The 26,617-nt window shown below is 35.0% G+C and overlaps 1 protein-coding gene across 1 annotated transcript in view; it reads left to right on the top strand.

Annotated features, from left to right (window-relative positions):
* The window catches only part of LOC108100738, an 82,530-nt gene that overhangs the window by 34,515 nt on the left and 21,398 nt on the right, over nt 1-26,617 (top strand). Inside the window, 14 exon segments of the mRNA XM_043209056.1 lie at nt 1,425-1,501; nt 2,794-2,892; nt 2,949-3,108; nt 7,746-7,857; nt 13,981-14,162; nt 14,221-14,396; nt 15,033-15,164; nt 15,218-15,333; nt 15,748-16,132; nt 19,455-19,584; nt 19,643-19,738; nt 19,795-19,953; nt 20,015-20,097; nt 20,922-21,108. Coding sequence (XP_043064991.1) covers nt 1,425-1,501; nt 2,794-2,892; nt 2,949-3,108; nt 7,746-7,857; nt 13,981-14,162; nt 14,221-14,396; nt 15,033-15,164; nt 15,218-15,333; nt 15,748-16,132; nt 19,455-19,584; nt 19,643-19,738; nt 19,795-19,953; nt 20,015-20,097; nt 20,922-21,108 — 2,094 coding nt within the window.

The raw sequence follows: 26,617 nt of genomic DNA, 5'->3' as shown, positions 1-26,617 counted from the left end.
TAACGTTGAGATTATGAAATGTGCTTTTTATTTTTCTTGTTCTTATTGTCAAGTGACAGTGTTGACTAATTTTAATGTAAATGTGTAGGACTGCCAACACAATTAATACAAAAGTAAAAGCGCAGGAGGCGCGATTGAATTCAAATGGTGAAGCAGTGCGCCACCTGAAGATTAATTCCTAGGTGTCTAGTTTTTGGTATGAACAGAGGTTTAACTTAGGATCATCGATTGATAATACAGAAAATTTGAAAACAAAAAAAAATGTATTTTTTTTTGCTACTTTCGCTCCACCCTAATACTTAAGCAGGTTCTCACCTTGTGTCGAAAAAAAATCGATTTTTTTCGGCTTTGGCTTTTCGTATAGATATATGTTTTAAGAATGTGGTTAACAAATTTCAGATCATAATTTGAAAAATTACAAGAGTTACAAGAGCACCGGTCATTTAAAGCCACAACTTTAAACGCGTTTATCTCGGAACTACGTTTTCGGACCTTACGGAAGTAATTGAAGGCGTTGGGGTTAACCAATCGTCATAATTTTTTTTTTAAATGTTCCTAATTGTTTCCTTTAACTAATGAACTAGGATTATCCAAAAATATTGAAAACTGTTTAATTGAGAAAATTATTATTGAGAAAAAAAGCGCGAAAATCGAATTTTTTTTTCAAAAGCTAATCATTTTTGCAATTTTTATTTTATTTTTCTGAGCCTAGTTTATTTTATGATAAACACTTTAAGAATCTTTTTGGCTTTTGTGTTTCCGATTACCCGTTACTTACTTCCGTAAGCGGGACACCTTTTTGCCGAAATGCCGCAACTGAGCAACGCTTCCTCCCGCCCCTTTTTTGATTTTTCAATTTTGAGATTTTTTTTTCGAAAAATATATATGTTTTCAATTAAAGTTAAAAAATTCAGCTTTTTCTCTTTAATTGTTTTCTCAAAACAATTTTTTTAAACAGTGCCATTTTCCGATATTTTGTCGCACTCCCCAATGGGAGCTATCTGCTATAGTCGCCCGTTCCGACTTAGGTATATACTGCGTACAAAAACTATACAAATTTTTGTAAAATTTCAGTAAGACATCTTTTAAACTATGAGACTGAAATTATAATGGAATACTTATACTAGCTATACATGCTTAATACTGCTGAAATTTGTGAAATTCGAAAAACGATTTAATTTCGTAAAAAATTTTGAAAACATGAACTATATAGTGCACCTAATGGTTGCTATATTTACTATGTGATTAGAATCTTGCGGATTGATAGAATTTAGATTAAGCTGCAGGGCTAAATAAGTTAGGGTTTTGCTAAAGCTAAATTAATTATTTGTTATTCGCAGCTTTAATTGTTTGGTATTGTATTTGAAACTTTAGTTAGTATCTTGTTTAAAAATACCGAAACGTTTTTTCGTTTTACTCTACAGTACGCCCAACAAGTATCGATATTAATGGAGTACAACATCATACAGTACAAGGCAGTAAAGTGGTTTTAACATGTGATGTAAGTATTTAAAATCAATCGAACAAAATTTTTTTTCGCTGAATACTTATTTGAACACCAAGCAACCATAGTATACGCTTTTTTTTACCCTTTCAGTGAGTTTTCATTTTCATTAGAAGATTGCAACGCAATGATCTTGCCACCTGCGTTTGTCTAATCTACCTCACTTAAACTTTTCCAAAAGTCGTGAACCTATTGGAGTAATATGTATTTTAATAAATATGTAGTTCACCTCATACTACATATATATTAAAATACATAAAGTAATAAAAGTAATCTTATACTACATACACCTTTTACTACTACTTTTAATATTACATATGTATCAAAATACATACATAAAGTAATAAAAAGAAAGGCGATTTTTCAAAATATCGCGGATAGAGCTCGATTATCGACTTTTTTGGTTGTGCGAGGCCTAAAGATTATAAGTATGTATTTTGCATGCTCGGCGATTTTTTACTATCGAAAAATATGGATCTGTTTGATAATCAACTCCGTGCCCATAATTCCCTTTCCATTATTTTTGCTATCTTTCCTATAGGAGCTTTATGATATCGACGCATTTCCGCGAAAGTATCGTATGTCGTTTTTTTTTCGAAATTGAGATTTTAATGCAAAATTGTTAGGCACCGAATGTCTCACTACCCTGTGCAATATTATAACTGAAAGCCTTATACATAGTTCCGATAAAAATTAAGTTTCAATTTTATCGTATGTTACAATGTGCGCGCGAAATTATCGTATGTCCATACAATTTTTTTTCATTTGCATGGAAATACTGCCATCGCACAAAAATACCGAAATACAAAAAAAAAAAAAGCTTCTCCTGTAAAATAAGATTTTTCAACATACGATACATTCGCGGAAATGCGTCGATATAGTCGTCCGATCCGGGTAATTTTACTTTGGGAAAGTTAAAGCGAGATCACTTTAATACTGAGAGTCTTGTGTCTGACTGACATTCAAAAAGTCACTGCAATGGTATAAACAAGGATTCCTTTCTTTTTTTGGCTTTAAATGCTGTGTTTAACGCATCTTAAGCAGTAATAAATAAGAAATCAGTTGAAGTAGTTAAAGTTGTGGCGTCCTTAGGCGTTCACCAGAATAACTAGCTTAGAGATTTCTGATCTATTTATATTGCTTTATCGGTCGCAGCCGAGAAGAGACCGCCTGATACTGAAGCCTTTTCTTACTTCTGCTTTTGAAACGCATACGGAGTTTAGTCTTCATCTTACTTTCCATTATCATGTTCCAAATTAATATACAAACCTCTTTCCTTTACTTTATAGATCCACGGGGCTCGCCCAGCTGTTAATCTTACTTGGTATAATTCGACTTCCTTAATCAGTGCTGATGAAAACGACCAAACGGAAATTCGGATTAAAGCGGTAATAGATATTAGTTTAATCGATCTTTATTAGTTAGACCAAATATGTTTCCATAGCTCGAAAAAGATGATGGGACGTATCACACTCAGTCAGAACTCATCTTTAATGCAACTCGCTTTGAGAATGACCGCGTTTTTCGTTGCGAAGCTGAAAACGTTGTTTTGCAAATCAATCGAGAAAAACCAATTTCATCTGCCCTTACATTAGAAGTTTTGTGTAAGTATGTGTTTCTAAGAGTGGTTAGAAAACTCTATATTCTAAAACAAAAAAACTGGATATTATGAAAATCATGCTCGTGTGATAAAAAAAATTATAGCCTTGCAAATGATGGATTTTTTTATGTAACTTTACAGTGGTGTAATATAACTTAATGATTTTTTTTTCTGTTTTACTTACTGGTAATACAAACTTAAAAATAATGAAATCAACATTTTTGCATATGATTTCGAAAATCTATAAACTAAAGTAAAGTTCATGTGGTGGCATAAGTATTTTGACAAGTACCTTTTAATATTAATAAGAAAGCTTAAACTCAAAAAAAGTAAAGAAAAAAAATGAATTTAGTAAAATATGATATATATAAAATTTTCCTTTGGTTTCAATAACTTTTTGCAGGCGTCGTGGTACTGAATCTATTAAACTTTGGATGATCTCTGGAGATATCTTTTCCCAAAGGGAAGTGATCTCAAAAATTGTCTCCTCTCTCGTTTTATTTCACGATACAGTTCATTTGCGTTTAATAAGAGACCAGACGATTTCAATAATACATATTTAAATCTGGACTTGGAGGTGGCTAATCCAAGGATGTAATGCCAACATCCTTCAAAAATGTTGCCATCATCTTGGCTTTGTTGCATGGGCGTTATCCTGTTGCAGGATAAAGGATTGTCCAATAAGCCGGTCTCCAGAAGTAAAGGCGTTTTCGTTTAGAACCGACAAATATTGGTGTTGGTTCATGGAGCAAGTGACAGGAACGAAGTCTCCCAGTCCATTATATGCCACACATCCCCAGAACATTACAGAGCCTCCACCGTGGCTTACTTTTTGGCGCTTTTTGCCTTTCTACCGTTGGCAATCTTACAAAAAAATTTTTTTTTTTTTGAGGAAATATACTTTGGTCTGTCCATAAAACGCTTCTCCAGAACTCCTTTGGCTTATTGATATGTTTTTTTTTGCAAAGGACAGTCTTTGCTTGTTTTTTTTTTGTTATGTATGGCACGTCCTTGGCTTTATAGGTCTTAAAATCACTTTAATTTAATCGTCGACGGACTGTGCGCTCACTAATTGGGGTCGGCAGCAGATCAGGAAAACATATTTTTTAAATTCCCGTACAGTGATTCGGTCTTCACTGGGTTCTGTTTTGCGCTTAGCACCTCTTCTTCTTAATCTTCTTAAATTACTCAAGTCATTATGCTCTTTAAACTTTTTAAATTGGTAGTGCACTGTCTGACGCGACACATCAAACTCCTTGGCAGTGTCCTTGACTGCGATTCCAGCGTTAATCTTTGCTACCATTGATGATCTGAAAACCAAACTTAGCTCAGACGTTTTACCCATGTTGTTTAATAATTTTTAAAAATTTTATGTTTTAATTACATTTACATACATAATTTTAAGCACAAAAAATGTATCATTCTTGAGTGCTCAAAAATGTGAAAATATGTTCATAAAGATGCTGTCAAAATACTTATGCCATTCAAAAAGCCGTTGTCTGCATGCATTCTTATCACCAGAGAGAGAGAATACAAAAGTTAAGCGAAACAAAATTGGGCATGCTAAAAATATATAGTAAGAGGTGTGTTCAAAAAGTATCGCGAATGTGGAATTTTCGCGGGTTACCTCGTATCGAATTTCGATTTATTTTGTGGCGTTATGTTGGTACTCATGTCTCTGACTTATGCCGACAAGCTCGGCCATTTTGAATGTTTACTTAATTGTTGACAGCTGCTTTGCTTGCACCTCTTTTGGATCGTCTTCGATTTTAACCTATTCAAAAAAATGGATCAAAGAACCTGTATCAAATTTTGTGAGAAAAATCAAATTAAGTGCGTGGATGCATTCCGAATGCTGACTGTGGCATACGGAGAAGCTAACTTGGACCGAAGCAACGTTTATCGGTGGTACAAAATGTTCTCAGAAGGCCGAGAAGATGTGAACGACGAAGAGCGTGCCGGACGCCCGAGCACTTCAACAACAGACGAAAAAATTAATGAAGTAATGGTATTGGCCAATCGTCGAATCACCGTTAAAGAAGTTGCTGAGGACCTAAACATATCGATTGGCTTGTGCTATTCGATTTTTATCATTGATTTGGGCATGAGACGAGTCGCCGCGAAATTCGTACCAAAATTGCTCAATTGAAACCAAAAACAAGAAAGGATGCTAGCTTCGGCAAGCCGAAGCTTATATACCCTTGCAGTCATCAAATATGCCAAACAAAATATATAAAGGCTAAACAACATCGAAGCTATGACAACTTTTCTATTAATTTTCCATATTTTCGACTATAGATCATATGGCAGCTATATGATATAGTTATCCGATTTTGATCAAATCTAATCCGAAATTCAATAGTAGCTAGAAAACGCCATCTGGAAAAATTCAAGACGATCTGATCAACAACAACGGCCTGAGAATTTTTTATTTCATTCTCTCGTATTGGAGCTATCCGATATAGTCGGCCGTTCCGGCTCGTTCCGACTTATATACTGCGTGCAATAACTACACACCTTTTGGGAAAGTTTCAGCAAGATAGCTTTAAAACTGAGAGACTAGTTTAAAGAGAAACAGACAGACGGACAGACGTATTTCGTTTCAGATCGTGATGCTGATCAAGAATATATATATGTAGTTTATGGGGTCTGAGATGTCTCCCTCACTGCGTTGCAAACTTCTGGCTAAAATTATAATACCTTTTTGCTCTGCAAGGGTATAAAAATTTTTTTTAAGAGCTTTGAAGATTGGAAAAACCGTTGGCACAAGTGCATAATATCTCATGGGGATTAGTTTGAAGGGGACAAAATAGATATTCATGAACAAATAAATATTAGGTGCGCAACTAAGTTCTCGCTGTTTGTTAGTAGATGGCTCTAGCAGTAAGAGTTGGTCGATTTTGACATATCCAAAACTTCACAAACCAAGCTTAGACATATGGTAATCAAACTGCTGTGACACATAAGTGATTTCGTTTTCGCATTATATACTTCTGGTTAAGTAAAAATGCTTAATGTTGTGCCAAAAACCCGTCATTTGCGGGAAGTGTTGATTTTCTTCTTCCATTTGAAAAAAGCGGCAGCTCAAGCGCATCGAGAACTCCAAAAAGTGTACGGAAATGCTGCTCTGAGCGAAACAAGACGTCGTGATTGGTTTCGTCGCTTCAAAGACGGGGATTTTGATGTTGACGGCAGTCCTAGTGAAGGAAGAACTAAAACCTTTGAAGACGCTAAGTTAGAGGTCTTGTTCGAAGAGGATTCGTGCCAAGCTCAAGAAGAGCTTGCTTCAGAACTAGGAGTTACCCGTCAAGCCATCACTGGGGAACGGTATCGAACTCAATTGATGCGAAAAGCGGTCACAATGGCAAGTCCTACCCCACCCGCCGTATTCCCCAGATATTGCGCCGTATGATTTTTACTTGTTCCATTCGATGGCACATGGCCTGGCTGATCGGCAGTTAAACTCATATGAAGACATCAAAAAATGGCTTGATTCGTGGATAGACTCAAAAAATGAAAACTGCTGGCTTTAAGGTATACGAGCTCTGCCAGAAAATGGGAAAAAGTAGTGTCTAGCGATGGGCAATACTTTCAATGATTCAGATGTAAAAGTTTTTTTTTAATATAAAGTTACATTTTTATCGAAAAAACAGCGGGAACTTAGTTGCGCACCTAATAATTTTTGAAAAAACACAAAATTCGCGATACTTTTTGAACACACCTCGTATTCTTCGCTTTGCGCCTCAATTTCAAACCGTTATTTGATGAAAGAAGAAGGGAAACTAGGTTCGGCAAGCCGAAGCTTATATACCCTTGCAGTCGTCAAATATGTCAAACCAAATATTGTACATAGAGACTAAACAACATTGAAGCTATGACGAATTTTCTATTATTTTTCCATATTTTCGACTATTGTTCATATGGCAGATATATGATATAGTCGTCCTATTTTGATTAAATTTAATTCGTAAATCAAGAGTCGTTAGAAAATTCTATATTTCAAAAATCATGCTTGTCTGATGAAAAACGATGTTATAATTTTATTTTCGTTATTTCAACATACATTTTTCGATATTTTCTATGGCAGCTATATGATAACGTTGTCGGATCTTAATGATTCAGGAGTTAATAAAAAACTCCATATTTTAAAAATCATGCTTGTGGGATTAAAACCTACGACGTTATACATTTTTTTACATTATTTATATAAATACATATATGTTTTGATCTTTCCTATGACAGCTATATAATAGAGTTATCCGATTTTAATCAAATTTAATCCGAAATTCACTAGTAGTTAATAAACGCCATCTGGAAGAAATCAAGTCGATGTGATCATAAACAACGATGTAAGAATTTATTATTTCATTCTCTCGTATGGGAGCTATCCGATATAGTCGGCCCGTTCCGACTTATATACTGCGTGCAATAACTACACGCCTTTTGGAAAAGTTTCAGCAAGATAGCTTTAAAACTGAAAGGCAAGTTAACAAGTTTACTTTTGCACTGCAAGGGTATAAAAATGACATGGTAAATCCCTGAAGTTTGGAAAAAAAAAACTTCGGTCGTTGTTCCATAATAAAAATATATGTCATGGATAACGATTTGTAACTGATATAATATATTTATATTTTACAACAGATCCCCCCGTTGTTAAAGTAAGTCCATCTGATATCGTCGCCAACACAAGTGAAATAGTTCTTCTTAATTGTGAATATGTTGCGAATCCCGCTTCCTTAACCCAAGTCGATTGGTAAGTAATTTTTTTTTTACAATTTTTGATTAGCAAAATGTCATGACAATTAAACCAGAAGAACATACCATTATAACCCTGGGTATTATGATTTTATTTAGAAATAAACAACGCATCGATTCCCCCTCCGACCCCATAAAGTAAAATATAGGTATATATTTTGGATCAGCATCCTCAGGAGGGCCGATAGAGACATGCCAGCCTGTCCGTTTCGAGTTTTCTGCATCCAGTTTTTAACCCTCCTTGAAACGATAAAAATATTTCATAAAAATCGGACAAACAAAACATTAAATCTCTCCTATGGCAGCTATATGATAAAGTTATCCGATTTAGATAAAATTTAATCCGAAATTCAAGAGTCGTTAGAAAACGTCATCTGGAAGAAATTAAGACGATCTGATCAAAAACAACGGCCTGAGAATTTTTTATTTCATTCTCTCGTATGGGAGCTATCCGATATAGTCTGCCGATCCGGCCCGTTTCGCCTTATATACCGCGTTTTAGCAGGTATAGCTTTAAAACTGAGAGACTAGTTTATAGACGGACAGACTTACAGACGTACATATTTCGATTCTGAACGTGATGCTGATCAAAAATATATATACTTTATGGGGTCTGAGGTGTCTCCTTCACTGCGTTGCAAACTTCTGACTAAAATTATAATACCCTTTGCTCTGCAAGGGTATAATAATTCGACGTAGCACTTAAAAAAACAAGTGTTAGTAAACATACAGTGGCGAGCAAAAGTGAGTGCATGTTCGCAAATCTGACTTTCGTCGTCCAAAAAAACGGAACGGTACGAGATAATTTAACAAAGTAAATTTTTTTATGTTTATTACTTTATTTGTAACAAATGCGAAAAAGAATCAATATTTTAAATTTTAAAAGTTAGAAAGAAAAAACCAAAAAAACACGCATAAACTCACTTTTGCACGTTTGAACCAAATTATTTAAATATATCCATTTTAATATTTAGTCCACAAACCCCTATTAGCCATAATTTGATTAATGCATTTTGGCATTCCCTCTACCAAATTTTGTATAAAATCTTCAGGGATTTGATCCAATTCCGATGTTACGCGTTCCCAAAGGTTAGCCATGTTTTTTGGGGCTGCTTCTTACTGCCCGTGCCGTTTTTTTCAAAATTGATCAAAGATTTTCGATCGGATTGAGGTCGGGACGTTGTGCTGGCCACTCCATCAGCTGAAAATGTTGTTTGCCAAACCATTTTTTGACAATTTTCGGTGTTTGCTTTGGATCACCCATCTTGTTGAAAAACAATTTGGTCTTCGGGATAAGCTTATTTTTCCATAAAATTGGGAAGATTGATTTTTTAAATTTTTAGGTTGTCCTCTTTTCGCATTTTACCTTCTACCAAATGCAGAGGGTCAACATGCCACCATTTGAAGCATCCCCAAACCCCTATGTTTCCGCCGCGATGTTTTACAGTTTGCTTTACATGATGCCTTTGAAGACGTTCACCGGGCTTGCACCAGCAGTATTTCTTTTCATCTGATTGAAAACGGTTAAACTTGGATTCATCAGACCAGATAACACGTTTCCAATCATCAGTAATCCAGTTTTTGTCGTCTTTAGCATATTTCAAACATGCTTTAACGTTCTAGGCAGATAATGGAGGTTTTATTTTTTTAACGCTTGACACATAACCAATGTTATGCAGTGCTCTCCTGGCTGTCCACTGGCTAACATTTTTATTAATGGCCATAGAAGCACCCTTTTGTGTCAGCAACTTGACTTTTCGCATTTTGGACATTAATAGTCGAGCATCTGAGTCTGTCAATAATTTTTTTTACCTTTGACTAGCGGTTTGGGAGTCACATTTCGCCTTTTTTGAGCTGCAGTCCCAGAAACACACCGAAAATTGTCAAAAAATGGTTTGGCAAGCCGAAGCTTATATACCCTTGCAGTCGTCAAATATGTCAAACCAAATATTGTACATAGAGACTAAACAACATTGAAGCTATGACGAATTTTCTATTATTTTTCCATATTTTCGACTATTGTTCATATGGCAGATATATGATATAGTCGTCCTATTTTGATTAAATTTAATTCGTAAATCAAGAGTCGTTAGAAAATTCTATATTTCAAAAATCATGCTTGTCTGATGAAAAACGATGTTATAATTTTATTTTCGTTATTTCAACATACATTTTTCGATATTTTCTATGGCAGCTATATGATAACGTTGTCGGATCTTAATGATTCAGGAGTTAATAAAAAACTCCATATTTTAAAAATCATGCTTGTGGGATTAAAACCTACGACGTTATACATTTTTTTACATTATTTATATAAATACATATATGTTTTGATCTTTCCTATGACAGCTATATAATAGAGTTATCCGATTTTAATCAAATTTAATCCGAAATTCACTAGTAGTTAATAAACGCCATCTGGAAGAAATCAAGTCGATGTGATCATAAACAACGATGTAAGAATTTATTATTTCATTCTCTCGTATGGGAGCTATCCGATTTAGTCGGCCCGTTCCGACTTATATACTGCGTGCAATAACTACACGCCTTTTGGAAAAGTTTCAGCAAGATAGCTTTAAAACTGAAAGGCAAGTTAACAAGTTTACTTTTGCACTGCAAGGGTATAAAAATGACATGGTAAATCCCTGAAGTTTGGAAAAAAAAAACTTCGGTCGTTGTTCCATAATAAAAATATATGTCATGGATAACGATTTGTAACTGATATAATATATTTATATTTTACAACAGATCCCCCCGTTGTTAAAGTAAGTCCATCTGATATCGTCGCCAACACAAGTGAAATACCAAATGCAGAGGGTCAACATGCCACCATTTGAAGCATCCCCAAACCCCTATGTTTCCGCCGCGATGTTTTACAGTTTGCTTTACATGATGCCTTTGAAGACGTTCACCGGGATTGCACCAGCAGTATTTCTTTTCATCTGATTGAAAACGGTTAAACTTGGATTCATCAGACCAGATAACACGTTTCCAATCATCAGTAATCCAGTTTTTGTCGTCTTTAGCATATTTCAAACATGCTTTAACGTTCTAGGCAGATAATGGAGGTTTTATTTTTTTAACGCTTGACACATAACCAATGTTATGCAGTGCTCTCCTGGCTGTCCACTGGCTAACATTTTTATTAATGGCCATAGAAGCACCCTTTTGTGTCAGCAACTTGACTTTTCGCATTTTGGACATTAATAGTCGAGCATCTGAGTCTGTCAATAATTTTTTTTACCTTTGACTAGCGGTTTGGGAGTCACATTTCGCCTTTTTTGAGCTGCAGTCCCAGAAACACACCGAAAATTGTCAAAAAATGGTTTGGCAAACAACATTTTCAGCTGATGGAGTGGCCAGCACAACGTCCCGACCTCAATCCGATCGAAAATCTTTGATCAATTTTGAAAAAAACGGCACGGGCAGTAAGAAGCAGCCCCAAAAAACATGGCTAACCTTTGGGAACGCGTAACATCGGAATTGGATCAAATCCCTGAAGATTTTATACAAAATTTGGTAGAGGGAATGCCAAAATGCATTAATCAAATTATGGGTAATAAGGGTTTGTGGACTAAATATTAAAATGGATATATTTAAATAATTTGGTTCAAACGTGCAAAAGTGAGTTTATGCGTGTTTTTTTTGGTTTTTTCTTTCTAACTTTTAGAATTTACCTTATATGATATTGATTCTTTTTCGCATTTGTTACAAATAAAGTAATAAACGTAAAAAAATTTTGTTAAATTATCTCGTACCGTTCCGTTTTTATGGACGACGAAAGTCAGATTTGCGAACATGCACTCACTTTTGCTCGCCACTGTATGTAATATATAATATACATACATAGGTAAATGAATAGGTGTATAGATAGTAAACATTTTATGCTGACATTATTCGTTCGAGGCTGCACACATGATATTACTTAAAACTAAAAATGTATTTAAATTAAGGGTTCATTAAATTCGTCAAACAAAGGAAAATTCAAATTCAATTTTAAATTAGCAAAACATTGGCAAAATTATCTGACACAAGACTTATTCTCAGCGCACAGTGGTTGCACCCAAAAGACAAAATTCAAAAAAATTATAATAAAAATTTGCGAAAAGTTACCAAATTCCTCTTTAAGATGACCAAGCTTCTTATAGCAAACAGGTTTCAAATGGGTATCTAACGGGACTTCATAAAAATAGATTTGAAGCTGTGATATATACGAGGTGTGTTCAAAAAGAATCGCGAACTTATTTCAAAAATTATTTATTTGTTCATGAATATCTATTATGTCCTCTTCAAAGTAATCCCCATGACATATTATGCACTTGTGCCAACGGTTTTTCCAATCTTCGAAGCACTTCAAAAAATCATTTTTTTTACATTATTTTCTTTCCTCGGAATGTTTTTCGTGCAAGAAGTAAAAAAGTGAAAAAAAAAGTTTATTCTAAAAACCAAGATAAAGGTAAGTTATAACATAAATATTTTTCTTTGTATATCCTAATTTCCGCGTGAACATAGGAATTTTTACTAAAACTAAATATTTAGTAGTATGTAAGTTTTTTATTTAAACTTGGATTTCAATTTTACAAGAACAAAGTAAACAAGTATTCGATTGGAAAGGTCGCTAACACCCACAAAGAACAAACAAATATTTTTTTTTAGAATTTGTAATAGATTCGACATCAAAGATTCTGACCCATATGTCAATATAAACGGAAAATCTGAACGTGCGCAAGCGGACATTTCCGATTTCGTCATTTGAAGAACTCGGCCATTTGGACTCCGATGCCGAAGCCAATCCAGAAGCCTTTGTAAGTACTCACTAAATTTTTAATAAGTTCCAATAGCCCTGTGTTCTTATGCTTGTTACTATGTAATTACATTTTTTTTTTAAATTTTCAGCTAATTTGTGTATAAACTGATTTGTTTTAAATATGTAACAAAATGTGAATGTAACAAAATTATTATTCCTCTAAGGTTCAGTCCTTGGACTGTAAATAGATTAATAAATGCATATACCAAATTAAAAAAGTATTGTTTTTGTGGATTAGGGAGGGGGTCGTGGAAAATCACCTATTGCACTTAAATGGAAATTCAATATTGCAGTTCAATGGAAATGCTTATATTGCGGGAAGGCCAAAAACCAGTGGATCTCTGGCTGCTGAATGCAGTCCAAATTCAACTGGTTTTTGTCCGGCATTCAGCAGCCAGAGATCCACATAGGTACCTCCTTTACCCCTTACTTTTGTGTGTCACCCCCGTGTATTTTGAAAGGAGAGATGGAAGAAATGTAAGGGGTGAATGAGGTTTTTTCCCTACTGCTTGTATGAAGAAACCTCTGGAAAATAGCATATTTCCCGCTGGGAAAATAGCGTACACACACAAGCCCGTATGAGATTTTAGCAAATTGACCTCCAACAAGTATACATATACATATGTAAATCAAATCACTCTTTTGGTCTCCTGATTGCTGCGCAAAATATGTATGCGGTTCTCCGCCCACTAGCCGAAAATGTTTAAATTTAAGCTGGAGCAGTATAGTTGCTCTTAAAGTACGGTCCGTAAAATTTTAAAATCTTGTCTTTCTGTTCACTGGCCACTACAAGATCAGCATTTGATCAGAAGTTTTTTGTAACCCAATTCTTTTGGATTTCGACATAAGATTCGCATTACCATACAAACAATATTGAACGCATATGGTATGTAATGGGCAGGACGAGGAGGCAAATTACTTAACTACAAAGAGTTGCAAGTCAGTGCAAGGGGTGCAGAAAGCTATCAATTTAAATGTGCATGCACTTATAAATAAATTTTCGCCTAAGCTAATATTATTAAGATGAACAATAAGCTGATCACATCACAAAGCTTCAATTAACAAAATACGGGAAGCTACAAGGAGAGAGCATTTTTGAACAATTTTATATGAAGTTCTTTAGTACCTAGACAAGGCGAGCCTGCCGTTGGCAAAAATTCTTAAACACGATTAAATTTTATAAACAACAGATTGTTGTTGGTTTATTTGAAATGTTTAAGCTATAGATGATATTTGTGAGAACTATCTTAAGTGTATTTGTAACAAGTAACCGTTTCCATAATATATTATAATTAATGTGTTTTTTGTCTTCAGGTATCGAAATGATAATCTCGTAAACGTTAACGACACGGACCATTATAAAGGCGGTAATTCAGAGAACGTAGCCCTAATTATTAAATCTACAGATAAAGACGACATTGGCAATTATTCTTGTCAGTTGTCAAATACTATTGGCAAGGGAATTTCTGATCAAAAAATTTATCTTGATGTGCAGTGTAAGAATTTTTTTCAATATTTTGTTTTGCCTAATCTAATTTACCTACAATATTACAGATGTACCAACTGTCGAGATTTTAATGATACCAGAAGGTCCCGTTAAAGAAAGCGATGAATCCAATGTTACCCTATTTTGCAACATATTGGATGCAAACCCGCAAGTTCTCACTAAAGTGAGGTGGTACGCTAACTCGACGCTTCTTAAGGAGCTTCCAGACTGTGAAGAAACCAGGGTAAGAAACTATGACTAAAAACAAGAAAGGAAGATAGCTTCGGCAAGCCGAAGCCTATATACCCTTGCAGTCATCAAATATGTCGATCAAAATGCATTAGGGCTAAACAACATCGAAACTATGACGATTTTTCTATTAATTTTCCATATTTTCGATAATTTTTCGTATGACAGCTATATAAAGATTTTTGATCTTTTCTATGGCAACTATATGATAACGTTGTCGGATTTTAATAAAATTTTTTTCTCGATTCAAGGGTTTTTAAAAAACTCCATGTTTTGAAAATCATGCTCGCGGGATTATTTTTATATACATTTTTCGATCGTTTCTATGGCAGCTATGTGATAGAGTTATCCGATTTTGATAAAATGTAATCCGAAATTCAACAGTTGTTAGAAAACGCCATCTGAAAGAAATCAAGAAGTCGATCTGATCAAAAACAACTGCCTGAAAATTTTTTATTTTTTGACACGTGATGTTAAGATTTCAGATTCTAATTGGTAATCTGCACGCAAAATCCCTAAAAATTTCTAAAGTTTGCCTGGTGCTAAAAAAAAAGTGTGTTTGTGATACCTTCGAAGTCGATAAAGAAGTAATTCTTGCAACTAAAAATATGTTTGTTTTTTTTTGTTTAAGGAGGACCTATGCCATATAGACCCGAGTAAACTTTTATTGGAAAGTATTGGACGCGGCTTTTTCTACAATTACTCCTGTGAGGGTTTCAATTCTGCTGGCTGGGGTCCACGTAGTGAGGACAAAGAACTAATGGTATGTTAAAGTTTCTATTATTCCGAATTTTCGTTGATACACTTTTTTAATAGGTGCACTATGAACCGGGGTCTGCTGAACTCACTCATTTTCCCTTGGTCGCCGTGAAAAAAAAGAGCGTTACGTTCTCGTGCTCCGTGGAAGATCCCGGATATCCAGACTCGAATAGGTTTGTAACAGACCAAGGCAACCAGAATCACAAAACCAAGAAAACACAACACGCACGGTTCATCAATTTCCATTCGGTTCAAGCTTTGCAACCACAGGAAGCCGATTTAGCTTTCGAAGCACTGCTCTTGCACAAACATCGAGAACATCTACAGTCCAGTGCTCCATCAAAAATATCATCCAGAAATCTAGATCCTGAAATTAAAGAAACTCATGCTTTAATTGATTTACATATAAACCATTCCCTTTGTACATTACTCACGCTCACCACCTACATGCCACAAACGCAAATCCTAACTCTTTACACGGGGGAACAGTTAAAGACCGATTCGTACGCCTCCGCATCATCCTATGCCCTATACCGAAAATTGGGCAAATTTTCATTTGTTGCTCAAATAGTTTCGAAACCCAACAGATTTCGTTGGCTACGTGGCGGTCGAGGTCCGCTCCAGGACATTGTGACAAAGGACTGGACGGTGGAACCGGTTGGGTTAGACAGCCGTACCAACTATTCCTGTTACGCCTACAACGAGGGAGGCAAAGGTGAAATGGCTACCATTAACTTGGAGGTACATGCGCCCCCATTTTTTATCAAGAACTTGCCACCTTACACGGGAATACTACACACATCGACCAATGCGACCTTAACATGTCGCATTGAATGTGTCCCGCGTTGTGACATTTCTTGGCTAAAAGATGGGGAGACAATAGATAAGAATGACACTCGATACTTCATTAAGGAGAAGTACATGGAGGCATCACCTGCTACAGGAGATTTTGAAAGCATGCTATCAGTTTTGGTAAGTACGACTTAGTTAAAACAAAGAACAAGAAAAGAAGCTAGCTTCGGCGACCCGAAGCTTATAAACCCTTGCAGTCAGCAATTATTTCGAAGAATATACATAAAGGCTAAATAACATCGAAGTAATAACGACTTTTATATTAATGTTTAAATTTTCGACGATTGTTTCTATGACAGCTATATGATATATGAACTTGAAAATCGAGAGTCATTAGAAAACTCTATAAAGTACCTATTCCAAAAAATTATCCTTGTCCGATGAAAAATAACGTTATCATGTTTAGGAAAATATATACTTTATCCTAACAATAGCGAGCTAATTTCTTCAAAATCTGTGACTAGGTCTTTCGACTTTAATTATTTTCAAGTCGTGATAACTTTATATTCAAAACATCTTGCTTGCATCGATGCTAGTACGATTTTTCTATTAATTTTCCATATTTTCGACTATTGTTCATATGTCAGCTATATGATACAGTTGTCCGAAATTTCATTCGTTTTTCCAGAGTCCTTAAAAAACTTTATATTCCAAAAATCATGCTTGTCTGATGAAAAACAACGATGTTATGATTTTATTTCCGTTAATTCTATATAGATTTTTTCGATCTTTTCTATGGCAGCTAAAGCTGTCCAATTTTTATGAAATTTTTTTCTCGGTTCAAGTGTAGTTAAAAAGTCAATGTTAAAAAGGTAAAAAGCTTTCTCGTGAAATAAATACAGTAGAATCCTCAGGGGCGGACGCAGAAAAAATTTTGGGGGGTCCGGTCGAAAAATTTTTTCGTTTGGGGGGGTCCGGTCAAAAAAATTTTTAGTTTATATGGTTGAAAGGCCGTGTGCTGTAAGGGAATTTGAAAAAGTCTGTGATTTTGGGGGGGTCCGGACCCCCAAACACCCCCTGCGTCCGCCCCTGAGAATCCTGTTATAATGACTCCGTTTATAGTGTCCGTCCGGGTATAGCGACGAAAACTCGATGGCTTGATTGGTCCCCAGACAGACTTATAAACTTATATCCTTTTGCTTAGTGCGTCTTCCGGGTATAACGACGAAAACTCGTCGGTCCCTTGAAAGTCGCTATAAGCGGATTCTACGGTACATTGCAACAGTGCCAAATTTAAGCATCAAAACACGCTGTTTTTAGTATTATGAGAAACCCATGCTTTTGAATTAAATTTATTAAGTTTTTCGTTTTAATTAAAAAACTAATTTGATTTATTTTAAAAACCTATTACGACGGAAACCATAAATAAACAAAACAAAAACACCGGTAGCACTCCGGGAGTGCCGGCAGAAGTGAAAACTTCAATATTAACGTTGTGTTTAATTATAAGTATAAAAGTAGGTACTATCATTTATGAGATAGGTAGAATACAATGTTTATTTATTGCGCTATCGTACACAAATATGGCAATTTATATATTGTTATTTATAATATTATATCGTTATTTATATATTACATTAAATTTTATCTCTCAGAAAAATCAACTTCCATCCATAATTTCGACGACTTTTACACCATCGTTATTATCAGAATCATCATCGCAAATTTTTACAACTGATACAATTGGTTTATGATAACTGAAGTAAGAAACAAACAGTTTTGATTCGAACCTATTTTAGTGTAAGTACAAGGTAGTCTCGTCGGCTTTTTTTTCCCCCTATTGGGCACTACAATGAGTGCGAGTGAGGGGTGTTTTCCCGTAAGTGCGAAAGAAACAGAAGAAGATGATGTCGTTTTACCCTTATGCTGTGCACGGGGTTTAAAAAGGACTGTTATATGACCATGAGTATTAATTTTTCCGAAATTTTTTGGTTTTTACACAAAGCTGCCCTTCAGGACTCGATCCCATATTGTTCACATTTCAAAATATTTTTCTGCAATATTACATGTTACGCCTTGTATGTGCTTGCTGCAATAATTGCAACAAGTATTTTTCACAAGCACACAAGGGTTAACGTTTTGAGAAAAAATCGTCCGCGGACAACCTCTCACTTCGAAATCCCGAGCGCACTGAACCATAGGGGAAAAAACAGAGCGATTTTGCAGCCGACGAGACTACCTTGTATAATTCTACCATGACTCAGGCACGCTAGAAAGAGTGGGAGATACTAGTTCCTCTCCCTTCCCCTCGATCTTACGCTTTTTCGATCAGCATAACGGGACCCTGACGCGAGTTTGAATGTTTTTACCCTGCTCAGCGCCGCTAAAGAAGTTTTCACTTCAAAACATTTTTTTTTTCCTTTTGCCTAGTGCGTCTTCCGGGTATAACGATGAAAAATCGTTGGTCCCTTGAAAATCGCTATAACTGGATTCTACTGTATATAAATTTCTATATATATTTTTCGATCTTTCCTATGGCAGCTATACTATAGAGTTATCCGATTTTGATAAAATTCGAAATCTGAAATTCGATAGTAGTTAAAGAACTCCATCTGGAAGAAATCAAGTCGATCCGATCAAAAACAACGGCGTGAACATTTTTTATTTCATTCTCTCGTATGGGAGCTATCCTATATAGTCACCCGATCCGACTTATACACTGCGTGCAATAACTACACAACTTTTGGGAAAGTTTCAGTAAGATAGCTTTAAAACTGAGAGACTAGTTTACATAGAAACGGACAGTCGGACAGACGTACAGACATATTTCGATTCATATCGTGATGCTGATCAAGAACATATATACTTTATGGGGTCTGAGGTCTCTTCTTCTCTGCGTTGCGAACTTCTGACTGAAATTATAATACCCGTTGCTCTGCAAGGGTATAAAAACAAGCATGTTAAAATTTAGTATATAATCGCAGCTTTATAATATTGGAAACCGATTTGAATGTAATTTTTTCAAGAATCGTCAAAAATCACCATCTATAAAAAATTATAAAAAACAACTCCATTGTATTTTTCTCCCGTTATATTTTCGATTTTCTATGGAAGCAATTCGGTATAGTCCGATCCAGGGCGTTTCGCCTTATATAATGGATGCAATAACTACTCCACTTTTACAAAAGTTTCCTCGCGGTGATTTAAAAATTAAAAGATTAGTTTACATAGAAATAGATTGAAGTACAGATGAACACGTCTAGATCGATTCAGAAGGTGACGCTAATTAAGCATTTAAAAACTTTGTGGGGTCTGAGGTGTCGGCTTTACTACGTTGCAAACTTCTGACTGAAAATGTAATATAACTCTGCAAGGGTATAATAAAAGTTGGCTTAGTCAGATTTAAGCATTTGAAGGTCAGCCATTGTAAGAAAGAAATTAGAGAAGATGGAACGTGTTAACCGTTTAAAGTTTTTTTTTTACTCCGCAACCTAAATTTTAGCACTTCAATATGCAAAATTGGCCTCTGGGCAAGTTTGATATCGAGGTCGACAATGCAAACTACACATGCGTATCTTCAGGAAATACAGTTGGCCCTAGCATCAGAAGTCGCACATATTTTGGCATAGAATGTGAGTAAAGAGTAACTAGCTTTGCTACATACATATATAAATTTATCCTGCGAAATAGACGCACCTGAAAATACGACGGTTTCGGAGAATACAGTTTATGTACAAGAAGATACTATACCAGGACGTGTAATATGCAAGTCCCGTGCTAATCCAGGTACGTTTTTTTAAGACCTAAAAACGTTGTTACCTTACAATTTGCCTTCTATACAGAGCCTTCATACAAGTGGATTTTTAAAAATGAAACAACAGCCAACGGAAATGCATTAATTATCAACACGGCCATGAAACGAAGCGATGATGGAACTTATACTTGCCTCGCATATAACAAGCATGGTAGCAGCAAAGCTCAAACTATAATCATAGTGCAATGTAATTATCTCGGTGTAACAAATAAATACCTTCTTTATTTATTTTTATATATTTATTAAAGTTAAGCCACGGTGCGAAATCGAGAGACGGCAAATTGACGATCAGGACACACTTATTTGTACTGCTTACGGAAATCCTATAGAGGTAAGCTTTGAACGATGCAATCATTTTCTGTCATAACATGTATTTAAAAGAATAGTTTATTAAACTCTTAAAGTAGAAAGGAAAAAAAAAAGAAGAAAAAAACACATTTTTATAATTTTCCTTAAGTATGTAAAAATGCAAAAAATATAAAAAAAGGCAAAAGAGAGAAATTGCAGGGAGCTTCATGGGACACAAATAAATTAAACTAAGTGACTAGCTTTTCGTCTTTTGAAAATTTAATGTTTAATTTAAGTTAATTTATAATATATAATTTTCTTAAGAAAAAAGTTTAATTTTTATATTTTATTAAATTAAGGTAACATTTTTATACCCGTTTTTCGTCTCTATTGGCCATCTGCACAAACCAGAAACGCAACAATACTTATCTCGTTTTCTCAACGCAACACTGAACCACACTGACGACTGCAAAAAAATAATGCTTTTCTGATTAAAAAACAACGATTTATCATTTTTTCCGTTACTTTCCGTTAATTTTATATAGATTTCTATGGCAGCTATATGGTAGAGTTGTCGATTTTTATTAAATTTTATTATCGATTTAAGGTAGATAGATACATAGATAGATATATGGATTTAAAACTGGGAGACTAGATTGGGTAGAAACAGACAGACGGACAGACGTACAGACGTATTTCGATACAGATCGTGATGCTGATCAAGAATATATTCATTTTATGAGGTCCGAGGTGACTCCTTCACTGCGTTGCAGTGACTTCTGTCCAAAATTATAATACCCTTTGTTCTGCAAGGGTATAGAAATTTCTGTTATCATAATTAATCTACATATATAACATTTTTTTCAGGCTGACTTTTCTTGGTCCATTAAAGCTGAAAATGAAACAGTTGAAATATTAGGCAGCGGTGACAAAAAAAGTTTTTCAGAAAAGAGTTTTTACGTATTGCAAACTGACTATGCAATTTCCAGGACTTACAGATGTGTGGCGAATAATACAGTTGGGTCTGGATCGTTTTGTGAAATCGAAGTAGCTGGTATGTATAAAAGAAACAGAAAAAAACTTTACATACTCGTAAGCATGTACATATATATATGAATAAGCAGTAAAAAAAAGGATCAGTTGTTCTTGTTAAGAAAATATTTTAGATTAAACAAGAAACGGCCGAAACATTACGATTTGTTACACTGGGTGAGGGCGGGGGTCAAAATCAGTCAATACATGCGTTACGTAATACTTGAAGTATGTCGAGCAAAATGCATAAAGGCTAAACAACATAGAAGTAATGATGATTTTTCCATTAATTTTTTTATATTTTCACCGATTGTTTATATGACTGCTTTATGAATTAGTCCTCCGATTTCCATGAAATTTGCTTCAAAAGTTTTTAGAAATCGGTATTCAAAAAATCGTCAATTTTTGATAAAAACATAGATAGTATAATTTTGCTTCATATATTTTATATGGATTTCTCGATATTTTCTGTGGCAGCTATATGATATAGTTGTCCGATTTTTATAAAATTTCATTGTGTTTCAAGGCTAGTTAAAAAATTTGACACTTAAAAAATCATGATCGTGCTTAAATATAATTTTCGATCTTTCCTACGCTATAAAATATAACCATCCGATTTTAATAAAATTTAATTGAAAAATTTAATACGTAGCTAAAAACACCATATCGAAAAATTTCTGCAAGATAGCTTGTAAACTGAGAGACTTGTTTTCATAGAAACAGACAGACGAACCCTTCCAGTTTAAATCACAACTTGAAGCTGATCGAGAGCATAACTTTATTGTCTGAGGTATCTCCTTCAGTGGGTTGCAAACTTCTGACTAAATTTATAAGTCCTTCTGCTATACAACTCTTAAAAGAAATCAAAGCAAAACAAGAAAGGAAGCTAGCTTCGGCAAGCCGAAGCTTATATACCCTTGCAGTCATCAAATATGTCGAACAAAACTCATAAAGGCTAGACACCATCGAAGCTAAGACGATTTTTCTATTCATTTTCCATATTTTTGACTATAGATCATATGGGAGCTATACGATATAGTTGTCCGATTTTGATCAAATTTAATTCGTAATTCAAGAGTCGTAAGAAAACTCTATATTCCAAAAATCATACTTGTCTGATGAAAAACAACGATGTTATAATTTTATTTCCATTATTTCTATAAAGATTTTTCGATCTTTCCTATGGCAGTTATAAGATATAGATGACCGATTTTTATGAAACTTTTTTCTCAATATAAACGTTGTTAAAAAACTTTATATTCAAAAAATCATGCTCGTGGGATAAAAAACAACGATGTTATCAATTTATTTCCATTAATTCTATATATAATTTTCGATCTCTCCTATGGCAGCTATATGAGAGAGTTATCCGATTTTGATCAAATTTAATCCGAAATTCAATAACAGTTAGAAAACGCCATCTTGAAGAATTCAAGTCGATCTGATCAAAAACAACGGAGTAAGAATTTTTTATTTCATTCTCTCGTATGGGAGCTATCCGATATAGTCGGCCGATCCGGCCCGTTCCGACTTATATACTGCGTGCAATAACTACACACATTTTGGGAAAGTTTCAGCGAGATAGCTTTAAAACTGAGAGACTAGTTTAGGCAGAAACGGACAGACGGACAGACGGACAGACGGACAGACGTACAGACGTATTCCGATTCTACTCGTGATGCTGATCAAGAATATATATACTTTATGGGGTCTGAGGTGTCTCCTTCACTGCGTTGCAAACTTCTGGCCAAAATTATAATACCCTTTGCTCTGCAAGGGTATAACAAAGAAAGCTAAAGCTAGTTTCGTCATACCGATACTTAAACACAGTTGCAATTAAAACTCAAATGTTTACATTAATTTTATATAGGTTTTCGATCTTTTCCATGATTTTCCATTCAATTGTATTCTTTATTAAATCGTTGGTAAATAAGTCTATATTATAAAATTCATGCTTGTGTAATACAAAACTACGGGCAATCTTTTAAGTTGATTTTAAATCTCTAAATATTCAATTAACTTGGGGGTATTAATGGGCAGGAGTTATAGATATTTTGATTTTGCGGTAGAGCAAAATTTTTGACATTTTTTTAAAATTTGTTTTATTAACAAGGATGTAGCGATTAAAAAAATACGAATTACCGTTGGAACATTTTTCACATTTTAAAGATGGGAAAATCAACTGCAAATGTATACTAAAAACATTAAATGCTTTATTTTCCAAAAAAAGCTTTTGACCTAATAACTTGCCTAGACAATCTAAATGAATTCATAACTATTTTAAAAGATCTTTGAAAATAAAATGTGCATTGGCCAAGTTGATTTAAATTAATCAATTTTACTATCAACTTGTGTTAGAAAACAAAGCTAAAAAAATCTTAATTTAAGCCACATATTTGTATTTTTATTTTGACAGCTGCTTCATCGCTTTTAATTTGGTGGCAAGGTAAATGCCAATTAAAATACTTAATCCTAGCTTCCTATTTTATGGTGATTCAATGCATAAAATGCCTAACAGTAACATTATTTTTTTAACTAACTCACTAATTCATTCTGTTCTTGCCTGTTTTTCCCTTAACATCGATTTTACATTTCCATGCTAATATAACTAAAAAGTTCGACCGAAAAGTAAGTAAATAATAAAAAAACATGTAACATTATTATATTATAATATGATCATAATTTAAAACTTACAAAGTGTGGACAAGACTAACGTTTTAATAGGGATTTTAAAATAAGTCTATCGTGAAATGCTTATTCGACAATTTATAGCCACAGCTTGAGATAAAAAAGAGTGAAAAAATCAGTAAAAGTGATTTTAATTTCCGCGAGTCGAAGCTTATATACCCTTGCAGTCATCACAAATACAAATACATATACAGGAACAAGAGTGTTTTTCTATTGTTAGTTCGATCCTTGCAACTTCAGCGATAAAGAGTACTTAGAGATCATCTCTAGTCTTGCGAATTTTTCACTTATTTTCTCATTTCTATGGCAGCTATACGACATTGTAATTCGATCTTTATGTAAATACTTATTTACTGTCTATTGCTAAAACGGCTTGCTTAAAATCAAGCTTTATTTATATAACTACTCTTGAACTTTGAGTTATAAGGCATTTACTACTCTTGAACTTTGAGTTATAAGGCATTTATATATGTAACTCAAAGTTCAAGAGTAGTTATAGAAAACCTTACATCCAACAATTTTTTTAAAAAGAGCTAGTTATAATTTTGGCACATTAAAAAAATATAATTACATACATATTCTGATGATTTATGGTACGGCATAGTAAAATACTCCGATTTTATTGTAGTTTTTGTCTTGATTCGATAATATGTAGTTAAAAGCTCGATATATTAAAAATCGTGCTTATGTGATAAAAAACTAAAGACGTTTTAAATTTTGTGTCATTAATTTAATACAGATTTTATGATCTTTCCATCGCATTAACTTAATATAGTAATCCGATTTTGATGAAAATACAAGCTCAAGGGTCCTATGAAAACACCACCTGGAAAAATCAAGCCAGAAATACATTTTTAATATTATTAAATGGGGGTCATTGACTACATCGACCCAACTGAGCTTAGAGCTCACCTATCAACCCTGTTCCTCTGATAAAGTCAAGGAGCTTTGCTGGGTCAATGCTTCCGAAGGTCCCAAGTATAAGGGACCGGAAACCAAGGGTCCTACTTCTGCTTAAGGCTGGGCAAACAGAAATTATTTGCAGGGAGGTTTCATACTCGCTACATGTCTGGTTTGTGATTGTGGACAGAATCTGTATTTGTATGTCTTGCTTCTCACAATCCCTATTTTACATAGGTGACTCCTTAGTCTGCAATGTCCGGTTAGTATGTTCTTCTCTGTTGGTACAAGTTTCTTTAACCTCGTCATGTCATAATTGACGATGAGGATTTTAGCTTGTCTTTGGCCTGTTGGGTGTTATTCCAGCATTCTTGCCTCATATGTACCTCTTCCTTTCTCAGATAATATTTAATTGTGTATGCCTATTCTACAATAAGGCTAGGGGCCGTTCTGCCCCTAGTTTAGCTTGCCTGTCGGTTAGTTCGTTCCCAGATACCAGTGCCTTGGCGCGTTAGGAACCCGTCCGTATACTCAAATGAGCAGAGCAATACTTTTCGAAGATGAATTCTACTGTCATTTCGTCCCTGGGATGTGAACTCAGGGGAAACTCGAATAGCAGTTTCGCTGCATCACTAGAGTTGAGGATGCGGCCACTGTCAATACCCTCAGAAGTGATTCTTCGCAGTGGAGCGGAGTAAGCACCATGAGAACTTCCAGTGCCATAGTGGGACCGGTCCTCATTGCTCCTGTCATACATACGCACGCCAATCTTTGCAGCTTTTGTAGCCTTTTCTTTGTTTTTTTACTCCAAGCTACTGAACCATATGTGAGTATTGGCCTCACAATCATAAGGTATAGAAATCTGATGAGTTGGGGTGAAGTCCCCCGTGATAAGTGAAGAGCGCCCTTAGGCACTTGTCGACTGTCTTTTGCATGTGGGTCAGCTTACTGTCGTAAACGATTACGACTTCTTTGTAAAAAGAACATGACTGTTTTTGAGGGGCTGAGGTTAAGCCCAACTTCCCTGCACCAATCAAGCGTTATCTGGAGTCCGAGTTGGACAATGTCACGAAGCGTTTCTTCACATTTCTCTCTGGCTACGATTACTATGTCATCGGCATAGCCCTGACATTGAATTCCTCTATCAGCGAGTTTTCTTAGTAGTCTTAGTTTGTTGTCGCATCATTATTCCTTTTACTGAGGGCCGCTAAGACCGCATCGTGGGAAGCATTATCAAAGGCTCCCTCTATATCTAGAAAGGCGCAGATTGCTACTTCTTTATTGTTTATTGCGCCCTTTAAGAGTATGGCAAAGTTGGTACAGTGCTGTGTCTGTATAACGACCTGCTCTGTATGAGTGCTGCGCGGATTACAGCGGACAGTCCTTGAGATCTGTGTTCGTAATATGGTAGTCTACCAGCTTTTCCAATGTTTTGAGACAAAACGAAGTTAAGCTGGTAGGTCTGAAGGACTTGGGGTTAGTGATGTCTTTCTTCCCTACTGATGAAGACCACCTTAGCTCTATGTCATGTATTTGGGATGTGCCCAATTACTAGCTAAACTAAACTAACATTAGTTTCCTTCAGCGGGTTAGGAGTAAGATCAGTCCCTGCTGCAGGAATGATGGTGAGATACCATCCAGACCTGGTGACTTTATTGGTTGGAAGGTCCCAATTGCCCATTTAAGTATCTCCGGAGCGACTTGAGACTTGGCAATCGCCCAGTCCCTTGCACTTGGTCTGGGGCGTCTCGGAGTGGACACTACACTACAACGATAACATGTTTTTAAATTCAGTCATACCTTTATTAAAAATTACTGAACGTTTAAAAGAAAGCTTTTTTTAAGTAAAAAAAATTATTTGGTATTTTAATCTAATATTTTAATACAAAACAACATTGTTTATAAATATTTGTATAACCTTTTTCCCCATACTCGCGTTGGTA

Source organism: Drosophila ficusphila, unplaced genomic scaffold (genome assembly GCF_018152265.1).
Source record: "Drosophila ficusphila isolate 14025-0441.05 unplaced genomic scaffold, ASM1815226v1 contig_106, whole genome shotgun sequence".
Classification (NCBI taxonomy): Eukaryota; Metazoa; Arthropoda; class Insecta; order Diptera; family Drosophilidae; genus Drosophila; species Drosophila ficusphila.
Note: the sequence above shows the minus strand (reverse complement) of the source record. Positions and strands in the feature narration are given on the sequence as shown.